The sequence below is a fragment of the Rattus norvegicus genome, chromosome 2 (genome assembly GCF_021556685.1).
Source record: "Rattus norvegicus strain SHRSP/BbbUtx chromosome 2, alternate assembly SHRSP_T2T, whole genome shotgun sequence".
In the NCBI taxonomy this organism is placed as follows: domain Eukaryota; kingdom Metazoa; phylum Chordata; class Mammalia; order Rodentia; family Muridae; genus Rattus; species Rattus norvegicus.
In genome coordinates, this window is record NC_141535.1 from 144,797,973 (window position 1) to 144,810,887 (window position 12,915).

At 40.3% G+C, this 12,915-nt stretch overlaps 2 protein-coding genes across 16 annotated transcripts in view; one reads left to right on the forward strand and one right to left on the reverse strand.

Moving 5' to 3' along the window:
* Med12l (mediator complex subunit 12L) overlaps window positions 1-12,915 on the forward strand; it is a 315,356-nt gene that overhangs the window by 215,158 nt on the left and 87,283 nt on the right. The window lies entirely within an intron of this gene.
* Window positions 5,426-12,915, reverse strand: part of P2ry12 (purinergic receptor P2Y12) — a 41,658-nt gene continuing 34,168 nt past the window's right edge. For 2 of the 3 annotated variants that reach the window (XM_087632834.1, XM_087632830.1), the window contains exons 2-3: window positions 9,049-9,214; window positions 5,426-7,351 (exon numbers count right to left, since the gene is read on the reverse strand). In XM_087632834.1, coding sequence (XP_087488960.1) covers window positions 6,316-7,347 — 1,032 coding nt within the window. In that variant the 5' untranslated portion in view covers window positions 7,348-7,351; window positions 9,049-9,214 and the 3' untranslated portion in view covers window positions 5,426-6,315. 3 annotated transcript variants of the gene reach the window in all.

A 12,915-nucleotide genomic window follows, 5' to 3' on the forward strand; every position in this document is an offset into this window, starting at 1 on the left:
TTAATATATATCCTGTAATCATATTGGGAAGTTGTCTTCTCCTGCTTCCTTTCCTAGTCTTCTCAGGACTCCGGAGCCCGATCAAGGCTAAGAGCATAAGGACTTCTGTCGATGTAGTTAATATATATCCTGTAATCATATTGGGAAGTTGTCTTCTCCTGCTTCCTTTCCTAGTCTTCTCAGGACTCCGGAGCCCGATCAAGGCTAAGAGCATAAGGACTTCTGTCGATGTAGTTAATATATATCCTGTAATCATATTGGGAAGTTGTCTTCTCCTGCTTCCTTTCCTAGTCTTCTCAGGACTCCGGAGCCCGATCAAGGCTAAGAGCATAAGGACTTCTGTCGATGTAGTTAATATATATCCTGTAATCATATTGGGAAGTTGATGTGGTTTCTTTCATTTTCATTAAGGATGTAAGCTGAAGTGGGAACTCATGTATTCCTAGGAGAGATCTCTCATTTACTCTGAAATACACTGAGGTACTTTCCTTAGATTCTGTGAACATGTTTTAAACTTTCCAGTTAGCATAACCAAAGGTGAGGAGTTAAACACATTATGCAGTTTCCAAGCAGCGATGTCCTGAATTATTGGGAAGTGGAAATCAGTATTAGAAAAATCTCTTCAGGGATCAGCAGTTAAGAGTACTGGCTGCTTACTCTTCCAGAGGTCCTGAGTTCAGTTCCCAGCAACCACATGGTGGCTTACAACCATCTGTAATGAGATCTGATGCCCTCTTCTGGGGTGTGTGAAGACAGCTACAGTGTAACCCACATAAATTAAATAAATTAATCTTTTTTTTAAAGAAAAAAAAAAGAGAAAAATCTCTTTGGTTAAATAGAAACAGGTAATAAACCCACAACAATACTTGAAATGCTTAATATTTAGTTACAAGGATTTTGCCATAAAAGAAAACTTATGTTTAAAAATTAAATACATAGGAGATGACTTAGTAGGTAAAGCACTTGCCACACAATCATGGAAGAATGAACTTAGATCTCCAGAACCCATATAAAGCTAGACACAGTAGTGTGTATATATGATTCTGTCATTTCTATAGCAGGACTGGAGATGCAGAAACAGAATTCCCTAGAAGCTTGCAGACCAGTTAGTCTGGTATACACAGCAGTGAAAAGGAGACTCTATCTCAAACCAATGGAAGATGATGTTTGACACCTGAGGTTGTCCTTTGATACCTATATGTGTGCTATGGTGTACACAGGCCCACGCTCACATGAGGACATATGTGTGTGCATACACACACACACACACACACAAATACATATACACACACATACACACACACACACACACACACACACACACCTATTTGAAAACTCTAAGTACCAGTGCATAGATAGCAAGAAGTTATCTACATTTATACTAGTGTAAGTATTTATGTTTGTTAAATAAGCATAAATTGGGTTTTGTTTTAGCCTATGTTAGTACATAATAATAAGGACAACTTTCCCCTTATTTTAGTTAACTTTCCGAGCTGTCACTGCTGAACGTTTGAACTCTGGTACTCTCGAATGTTTGTTTTAACATATTTGTAAGAATGGCTGGATCAAGAGTTATGTCAAAATCCTATATGATATTTTCAAAAAGGTTTCTTCAAAGAGTCAACTTGAAAATTATAGGTAAAAACACACTGTGCCATGTAAGAATAGGCTTATACTATTAGGACATATGTCCCTTTTATTTTCGTATTGCCCACTTACTCTCCTTCTGGAAATCACCACCTGATGTTCTTCACAGCCTGCTAAACCCATGCATCTCTTGGTGCTTGCGGTTGGTCGTGTGTCCACATCTTCAGTTCTCACTGGCGACCCTAATCCCACCGTGGCTGTTGCTCACACACTGAAATAGCTGCCGGTGTGGTGAGGGGCGTCCGTCTCTGGGGCTTTATTTCTGTTGTAAAGTAGTAATTCAAGGGTTGGCAGGTTTTTATCTTTTTTAAAGGGCTTTTGTTTTAAGTGATTCCTGCTGAACGGTCTTCCTTACCTGAGCCCAGCTCTATCGCTGTGGCAACGGAAGTCTTAGGTATTCAGTCTGCACAGTGTGGGCTGTGTTGTTGGTAAGCCTCACTGTAGACACTGGGAAAATTTCCCCCAAAGTTGGAGAAATTGCATTTTTTTAAATGAAATCATTTATTTACTTTACATCCTAACCCTGGTTTTCCCTTCCTCCTCCCCTCCCTATCACCCCGTGTCCCAATCCATTCCTCCCTTTCCCTTCAGAAAAGGGAAGCCCTTCATGGACAGCAGCCAGCCCTGACTTATCCAGTTACAGTAAGAGTACGTGCATCTCTTCCTGTTGATGCTGGATGAGGCAGCTTCATAGGAAGGAAGGGTTAGAAGGTAGCAGCCGTTAGAGAGACAGCCCCTGCATTTGCTGGTAGGAGTCCCACTTGAAGACCAGGCTGCATGGCCGTAATATATATATATATCTCACCTAGTTCAGTCCCATGCAGGCTCCATGGTTGCCAGTTCAGTCTCTGTGAGCCCCTGGGGGCCCAAGTTAGTTGATTCTGTAGCTTTTCTTGTAGTATCTGTGAACCCTCTGGTTACTACAGTCTTTCACCTCCTCTTCCGCAGGGTTCTGCAAGCTCTGCCTAACATATGGCTGTGAATCTCTACATCTGTTGCTGGGTAAAGCTCCTCTGATGATGATCATGCTAGGTCCCTGTCTGCAAGTACAGCAGAATGTCATTAGCAGTGTCAGGGGTGGGCCCCCTCTCACGACACGGGTCTCAAGCTGGACCAGTCATTGTTTGGCCACTCCCTCAGTTTGTCTTCCATCCCCAGCACATCTTGTAGATAGGACAAATTGTAGGACAAAGGTTTTGTGTCTGGGTTGCTGTCCTCATTCCTTCATTGGAAATCTTGCCTGGTTACAGGAGATGGCCAGGTCAGGCTCCATATCCCCCATTGCTAGGAGTCTTAGCTAGGGTCCTGGGCCTTTCCATCGCCCTAGGTTTCTAGCTCAGGTCCCCCATCCACCCATGAAGGTCTATTCTATTTCCTCTTCTCTGAGATTCACGGGTTCCCCTGGGCTCTCCTTGTTAGTTTCTTTATGTGTGGATTGTAGCGTGGTTATCCTGTACTTTATGACTAATATCCACTCATACATGAGTACACACCATGTTTGTCTTTCAGGGTCTGGGTCACCTCACTCAGGATGATCTCTTCTAGTTCCATCCATCTGCCTGCAGAGTTCGTGATGTCATTGTTTTTAAATTTTCTTTACCAGTTCTCCAGTTGAGGGATGTCTAGGTAGTTTCCTGGCTATCACAGGTACAGCTGCTGTGGACGTAGCTGTGAAGTGACCTTCTGGAATGGTGGAGTCTACTTTGGGTGTACGCCCAGGTGTGATAGAGCTGGGTAAGTCAAGGCCCAATTTTCTGAGAAACCAGTTTCCAAAGTATCTGAACAAGTTTGCACTCCCACTGGCCATGGAAGAGTGTTCCATTGCTCCCTTGCTCCACATGCTCGCCAGCACGAGCTGTTACGTGAATTTTCGACCTTAGCCGCTTTGGCAGATGGAATCTCAGGGCCATTCTCGTTTGCATCTCCCTGATGGCTAAGGATGCATCTCAGCCACGAGAGGGTCCTCTGTGGAGAATTCTCTGGTTAGGTCTGTGCCCCATCTTTTAATTGGATTATTTGGTTTGTTGATGTGACCTTGGAATTTTCATTTCCTATAAATTCCACATGACACAGAATTCATTCTTAAAAATATAGAAAGCATTTTCAGACCCTAGGAGTTATAAGCCAGTGTTGAACCGGGAGCTCTAAGCAGTAGCTGTGGTTCAGCAAGGCCTGCTTCAGATGTTTGCTGTGAGAAATCTCTGAGAAAAACTGCTAACTGCTAGCACCCTCAGTCCCGGTAAGCCACAGAGCTGAGGGACAATAGTACATTTTATGACCTCATGCTTTTATCTGCTCATGTATACCAAGTTTGGTTTTCCTTAAAATAATTGTTTGGAAATGTGAGATGTGTTATTTTTTTATATGTCAAAGTATTAACAGTTGGAGATGGTGGCATGCTCTGTGTAGAGTAGACATTTGATAGTACCAACAGTTTTTTAGACTGTCAGCTTTGGGGAATTTTGAGACAGGGTCTTTCTGTGTAGCCCTGGCTATCTTGGAACTCACTCTGTAGACCAGGTTGGCCTTGAACTCACAAAGATCTGCCTGCCTCTCCCTTGTGAGTGCTGGGAGTAAAGGCATTTACCACCACTGCTCTGCTAATTTCATGTTGTGTATATATAACTATCACACACAGGTAGTTCTTAATAAAGTGTAATAACCCTATCAGCATTACATTGTCTGTCTCTTGTAGAAAACCATCACAGTAAATGGGTGTAACCACAAAAGGAGGGGAGTCTGTACCCCAACAGCAGTCTCACACTGAATTCATGGGATCTTGACAAGGAGCTTTTATACACCCACCTCCCGTTCTATACCTGGGCAGTTTGAGGGATGCTCATGTCTATCTCCTATGCAGAGTAAAGATTGGTGGCAATAATTGATTACTAAATTCTCTTCTGTTGCCCACACTCTGGTATTCTTACAAAATGAGAAAAGTATGTGTCTAGTCGTAGAGGGAAGTACCATGGCAGATCTGGCAGTAGCCGGGTGCTCTGCACTCTGCATCACAGGATAGACAGACCCCTTTCCTATTGCAGTGTCAGTGATGGGACCTGGGTCCCATGCAGTGTTATCGGTAAGAGCTGTCTCTTGGATCTGTGTCCCTAGCCTGCACATTCCCATGTTTGACAGTCTGCATGCATCTCCGACATCTTGTTCTCTCTGTGGCAGAGCAGCCTAGGAAGTGCGGCCACCTTGGAATAGATGCCACGCTAAGGGTTACATCAATTACTTGTGCTGGATTTGGAAAACACATTATTGAAGTTCAGCCAACTTGCCTCTACTATAATCTACCCTTTTCATTTCTTGTGCATGACGTTTAGATGCTAGTATTTAGGCCATCTTCTGTTGGAAAATACCTTCTAAGGAGCATTAATAATTCAAAGTAATGATTTGAACTCCCACACATTGGACATTTTGCTTATATTAAAGCTATCAAGTATGACCCCAGTTTGGTCTTACTGCTTATATACATAAACTGAAGTTTCACACCATACCCAATAAATATACATCAGTTCTGCATTGATAGCTAATCAAAATAAAATAAAAGTACCACCTATGAAACATGAGTTCTGACTATGCGCTTCGCTCCTTTATTGTCCCCATGAGGACTTATGCACATGACGTGACTTTGCTGAAGAAACTGCGAAATAATATAAAGTTGTACTGGCCACCGCTCTTATATATATCTCATATATAGTTACTGTTTAACAGAGGAGAGGAAGGTTGCACCATTGGATCTAGTAGTTTTGAGTGAAATTTCAACAAAATGATATAGAATGAATGCCTTTTAATATTATACACATGATTATGAACAGGTAATCTCAAGTATTCAATCACTTTCATATTGGTAGACGTGATACGTGATTTGGTAATTATAGTTACTTATGTTTTCTTACTACGAAGTGTTCTTTTCAGTCAAGCAGCAAGCATTTCCAAAGCTAGTTAGCAGATGAGTACCAACAATGGCACTGTACCCAGTAAACTCAAGACTCTTAGTAAAATGATTTCTCTAGTGTTAAGGAAGTAGTCATTTTTTTAAAAAAAATATTAGAACGTTATGAAAGTTTACTCTCGTTAAGTTAATGATTTTATTCATTGTGTCCATTCTTCATGGTAAGACACACCTTTTAAACATCTACCATCAGAATGTGAGTTTATAATAATTCAGGCCTTATCCAGTGGATTTCATTTGATCTAAGTCTTTCGTCTTGTCATTGTCCTTGTTATGAATGGGAAGTTGGTAATTGCTGTGCTTGATGTATCAGATCAAACATAGTTTCTCATTTATTACAGAAATAATATTGCGATTGGTAATGTATTTTAAAATGACAGTGGATATTACGTTTCATGTTGCTAATTTTGTAGAAACCAGGTAAATCATTAATTTTTTTTTTGTGGTTTTGCCTGCAGTATAGCAATGGGATACAGTTTATTTTACTATACACATGCAGGTGAGGATTTTATCCATCTATCTATTTTATATAATATATATATATATTACAAAAATAGATAAAAATTATTTCCTTAGTTTATTGCTTATTTAAAGAGTCATAACTCGGCTTCTTTTTAGAGACTGTTAATATATTTATGTGGTGATTTCCTTGGAGGAGTCTAGACACTAAAGACTGAAGCAACCCTCCCGTCCTCCCCCCCTGTAACATTCTACATTGGGGTCTCCTCGCTTGGGTCCCCACCTTCCTGTCCTTTCTTCTTATTTGCCCCGGATGTTGAGCACCTCAGCATGCTCATCAAGGAATTTCTGAAAGACTTGCAAAGAAAGAAATAGATGAATGGATCAAGGCAGGCGTTCAAGGACGTCAGCCACAGGGTGCTCTCCTTCACGTAGAACAGAGTGTTCTCGGCATTGCAGTCAAAGACGGCCCGTGTCTGGCTCAGGGTGTAGGGAATCCGTGCAAAGTGGAAGGGAACGAAGCAAATGAAGAACACAGCAATGATGATGAAAACCTTGATGTTCACCCTTTTCTTGGGAGCTTTGGCTGAACCCCTCGTTCTGACGTAGGACCTATAGAGCTCTTTTGTAATGAGGCTGTAACAAACAATAACAATTAAAAAATTAATCCAGAAAATGACTTGGCAGATGTAATTGACTATCTCGTGCCAGACCAGACCAAACTCCGACTTCAAGAAAGAACATTTCGTTATGTCCTTATCTTTTGGCCTCCTGTTGGTGAGAATCATGTTAGGCAGTGACAGCAGGAACATGAAGGCCCAGATGGCAACAGAAAGAATCTTCGCACCCAAGAGATTGCTGGGGCTGGAAGTTTTAAATGGTCTGGTGGTCTTCAGGTATCGGTCAATGGTTATCAATCCGAGGAACGAGATACTGATGTACATTGTGAAGTAAAACGTGACTGAAGTGACTTGGCACACCAGGGTTCTCAGGTGCCCAGCTCCCAGTTTGGCATCACTGAGAATTTTGAAAGGAAAAGTTAGGATCATAAGAAGATCAGAGATGACCGTGTTCTTAAGAAAAATGATGAAGTTGGATTTACTGCGGATCTGGAAGAAAATCCTCATCGCCAAGCTGTTCGTGATGAGCCCAGCAAAAAACAGGACAGTGTAGAGCAATGGGAAGAGAACCTGGGTGATCTTGTAGTCTCTGCTGCACAGGGTGCTGGTCCCAGGAATGGAGGTGGTGTTGGCTGAGGTGGCGTTGGCACCAGGCACCTCCATGGTCCTGTCACAGAGAGAGGGAGGGTGAATTACATTTAGTCACAGGTCATTTCTTTGGTTCTACATAAATTTTAGAAGTACAGCCTTGCTTAAGGCTTGAGTTTTCTTCCCCGTGGCAGTTAGTAGGCATGGATACACAGCTGTATCCCTGAGTATCATCCACACAAGTATTCCATGTCTAGCAACATGAGATGAGGTGAAGTGTGTTGGGAGATGCCACGGGAGCCTTGCACTTGTTTTGGTTGACGGTTGAATTTCGCAGCACTGTCATCTTGGTGTCAGCCCTCCTGTTATGTGTGCTGTGACAGGTGCCCTAGAGATGTTTTGGCTATTTCCCCTGTGCGTTCTTTCGGATGCTAAGTAGCCGTGTGTGTCTGTTTACAGTTGCCTTTCCTTCTCCGCCCACATTCCTGCTTTCCCTCTTTAGCATCACTGGTGCGTTCAATCGAGAAGGGATTAATTCAAGTTAGAATTATCAATGGAAAAGTTCAAAGAGATTGGTATGAAATCACTGTTGGGAAATGTATTCATATAGTAGGTAGTAGATTGTAGAAATAATAATCCAAATAATTTCCCTGTGTATTGGGAAATATTTCTACCCGTGTTTAGCCATGCAGTAAATATTAGCCTCAAGGAGACTCGTGATTTAGAGTACTTGTAGCCCATGCATTTGTCATTTTCGACTCGTTCATTACATTTGAAGTGTGTACATGTCTTTCGGATATCATTCGGTGTGAATCCTAAATAGTAATGATGAGGATGATGATGCAGGCAGCCGCTTTGGCGCCTGTGATCATTACTTGACGTTGCTCCAAACAGCCAGAGCCTCATTCCCAGCACACTTAATGGTGGCTAAAATAAAATAGCAGAGACTGGTCCTTGTCTGATTGCCTAGGTTATCACACAACAGGCAACTTAAGGAATAGGGGCAGTTGACTTGACTGTCTTGTATCTAACTTGAAATTTAAGATGAAATTTAAAACTTTTCAAATTCCCATCAAATAAATAAAATGATTTTTCCCAAAGCGGGATTCCTTATATTTAAATATACAGCTTGAAAATCCTACAAAAGTCTCATGGAAGATTTAACATGATACATGAAGATAGCACATGTTCCCTTCTAGTGCCAATGGAAGCCTTTAGTTTCTGAAAATGACACAGTTAAGAATACCACCAGAAGTATGAGCTCAGCTCTCAGCCCCTCACTCGATACCTCAGAGCGACTGAGTTCCCCACTGAGTTCAGCACTCTTTGCAATAGCCAGTTCCTTTTCTTTACTCATTCCTGGATCGTTCTGACCATTCTATCTTAGGAACGCACACTGTGTACGTAGGTAAATCATGCAACAACTTTCTCGATGTTGGGAATTTTCATTCCTGTTGTCTATATTTAATTCTCATTTTAGAGTCAAAGCATCAACATTTTTCCATGCTTAACATATTTTAATTGAAGTCACCACTGAGACTTGTATCTTAGTTTAATTAATTTAGTGTCACTCCAAAGATCTGCTTCTGGTTTTATTGATTCCTATATAAGGCTTTCAATTTCAAGAACAAACTTGGGAAATTATATACATATGCACACATACATATATATATATATACACATATATATGTATATATATAATTGTATTTAATTAATTATATCTATAATTATTTCAAAATATAAGTATATTTCTGTCAAATGCTAATATAATATTACCTGGTTATTCTGTTGACTCGGAAGGAAATGAGTGTCTCCGGTAATACTAGTTAGTAGAACTTGCAGACTGGCATCTGGTGCTTTCCTCTCAGTGACTTGGTTTCGTTGCCAAAGCCCTCTGTGGTAGAGAATCTGCTGAGTTTTCAGTAATACAATGTTGAGTGTTCTAGAGAGAGAGAAAGGGAGAGGGGAAGAAAGCACACCTTCCATGCAGGCTTGGAGCAGTGCAGACTCTGTCTGTGTAGAGAGGAAGAAGGCACCCCCCCCCCCAGTAGATTACCTTCCATGAATATTCAGAGCCCTGCAGACTCCGAGTCTGTCTCTTTTTCGGACTTCTCCTTTTATTTCATGGAAAATAGTGAGGCAAAGGTGGTCGAGAAGTCGTCTTTTAAAAAAGCAACTTAAGATACTGTGGGGTTTTTTCTAAAACTTAGAATAGAATCATTAAGGCGGAGGGGTTTTGTTTGTTTGGTTGGTTGGTTTTGACTATTTTCCATGTAAATAAATGATAAATCCAAGTTGGGAGGAAGTCTTCTAAATGTGTTCCCAGAGACGATTGCAGGCCGCTCTCCCAGATGGCTGTTCACCCGAAAGCGTACTATGCACCAAGTGGACGATGTGTCACTGACTAACCAGTAATTCTATTATCTCAGAGTCTGTGCTCCCTTGGGGAGGGGAGCCTTCTGCTTCTCGTTTTATCCTAGTTCATAATGTCATTATTTGCAATCTGGGTTTGATTATCATCTTTGTGGGTAAAACAGCATCATCCCATTATAAATTATTAGATTTCCAAATGACATTAGGAAAGAAAGCAGTTGCATCCATTGCCAGCTGATTGCATGAAACAGCCTTCATGGTTTTCGTGAACAGAACTTAAATAATGGACAGTGTTTCTTTAGGATTGAGTTTGTGGGTAAAGGTAATATCGACCTAAATCACCTTGGTATTGCTATTATATGCAGTCTTTAACTTTTAAATGAAAATGACAAGAGATATGCTTGGGGTGAAATTGTAGGATACATTTGTTGCTTGGGGTGAAATTGTAGGATACATTTGTCGCTGCCTTATATTTGTATAAATATTTCTGGCCCTGTGTTTGGAGAAAAAGCACATGCCTTTTGCAAGAGTACAATATTTCCAACTGAAATGACTGAAAGCAATAGACCACCTGAGTAGGTGCTTCTGCTAGGAACAGAGATTCCATTTATTTTGAGTTTTGTGTGCAGACTTGTTAAATCAACTTAATGGTGTGTTACAGCAGCTCAGTATCACTTGAACATTTGTTTAAAATGTACATCTAGGGGCTTCTGACTAGTTTCTGTGAACCAGAAACTGCCTTCCTTCCATGTGATGCCCAGGTACAATAAAGAGTGGTAACCACTGAATTAAATGGACATTGGACTTTCATTGTCGCTAAAATATGAAGGCGAGCTATTGACCTCATTCCCTTTAGCAACATTCAGTTACATTCTGGCTATAATATTTCCATCACCTAGAAAGAAGTATTGGTTTGATTTTAAACTTTCTAGAAAGTTTATATGGTTGTTTTACCTTTGAATATAAACAAAGCCAGTTAAACTTATTTGTTGGTTTGGGTATCTGAAATACTCTTTTAGAAATAATTTACTTTTATTTCATGTGCATTGGTGTTTTCCCTGCATGGATGTTGTGTGAAGGGGTCAGATGCTCTACAACTGGAGTTCTGATATTTCTGAGCTGGGTGCTGGGAATTGAACCCGGGTCCTCCGGAACAGCAGCCAAGGGTTCTTGACTGCTGAGCCAACACTCCAGCCCCTGAAATATTTTTAAAAGGAGCTTTTGGCTTCAACATAATAATTGACAACATTTGATTTCTTACACTGCAATGAAATAGCCTGCTTTTATTATATTAGTCATACTTATTTTATCATCAGTGTTTGAATGAAGGAAATTTAGTAGAAAAGCCAGAGTAATTGGAGGCCCTATCCGAAGCTACATTGTCTAGTCCAGAGCCACCCAGGTCTCTGAGACCATCCCCATGCCATCTCTGTAGTCTCTTTCCCCTTCAGGGCCCAGGACTGACGACTGAATGACACATGAAGTGGCTGCACTCCATTTTGATCAAATAAACACTATAATTGCCTTTATACAAAATTCTAAATTCTGTGAAATTTATATTTCAGATATCTCTGTTGAAACAAGTCTGAAGGGAAATTTATAGATTACTTTCAGTGAATCAGTCTCCCACATTAAAAGAAAATCAATTCAAGATTTCTAAGACTTTCTTACTGAGAATATGCATATATTTTTCAAATTCCTGAAACATTCTCAGTAGGTTTTTGAAGAATAAAAAGAAAGAACTTTGACCGAAGCCAGATTCATCTTTTCTGAGAATTGAAGTGACAACCACAAACACCTCTCTCTGAACTTCTCACGTTTTCTCATTGGGGGACAATTGCCAGTTTTCCCCTTGACCACCATGAAAGCGACTAAAATCTTTAGCTGGAAAGCGTCTCATCCTAAACCTCCGTGTTATCATATAGCATAGTTAGTTGGGCACACCATCCTCCACCTATCAGTAGGCATCATCATCACATGTGATTTTTAATTATATTATTGAATATAATATAATAATATTGATTATTTTCTAACCAAGATAATTTGGAAAATTGAGCAGAAATTTTATTTCAAATGGTTAATTATTTTACCAAATCCATTGAAGATAAATAATACCTTTGTTCATCTGAAACGTATTGAACTCTTCTATCATTACTCTAAGCCCAAAAGCCCATTCCTTGGAGTGCACGTGGTCCTTGTAGATCTAGGCTTCAGCAGGAGAATGAGGATGCAATTAGACATTTGATCGTCATTTTTATCATTTTTATATCAATGATTTTTTTATGGAGGACATTTTATTGGTGTAGCTTAGCTGTATTGGTCATAGTAATTTAAATTATATGAACAATAGCTTTCAAAAATAAGCCATCTTGGACACTGGGAATATTTAGGAAGAAGAAGGCTGTGTCTTGTAATTTAAATATCTGCCGACATTTCCTTTGCTTGAAAGAAGTACTGTATCATAGCTCCATGCTACCAGAGAACAGATATTCCTTCAAAAATATGTTATCTGTTTTCTTGATTTATGAAAAAGGGTATTACCATTTAAGGGCTGATACCAAAAAAAAAAAAAAAAAAAGAAATTGACAGTTTTTTTTGTCCTGGTGACATAGGCTTTCACCTTGTGTATGCTCGTACACCTTTCCAGCACAAGGCTAACTATAAAACATTTGTCTGAGTTATTTCTTGAACAAAATAATGTGGTAATAGTGAGATCCAGCAGAAAGAGGTCATGTTCCAAGGCACGCTTTTAATAATTTGTTTTAATAATTTCTATTTGAAGATGTGAGTCTTGCCTTTTTGTTCATTCATTCATGTATATAATGTATACATTATTCATGTAGTACAAGAAATTGGACGCAGATCCTACCGGATGCTTGACAAATGCTCTAACGCCACCCTTTACTCTCTGTCTCTAAGTCTTCATTCTTATGGGTTGGATCTCACTGCTTTGCTGACAGAGAGGTAGGTCACTGTGCTCCATTTACCTCTACTTGGCCCCTACTGGAGTTGGTTGATGGTCCCTATTGCTGTCTCTCCCAGCCTCATTTCTAGGCCTTGCACGGGTGGAGCAGCTTAGTAAGGGAAGAAGCACACTTAAGCATCATTTAATGACTTGCTCATACTCTTTACTACCTCCGCTACCGACCTACTATCCTTATAGGAGTGGAGGGTTTGCACTTCTCTCAGACCTCGGTGGTCTCTTCCTGCCTCACTTCGGACCTATATTAGCTCCACATCACACCAAATACATATTAACTATACCTTTTC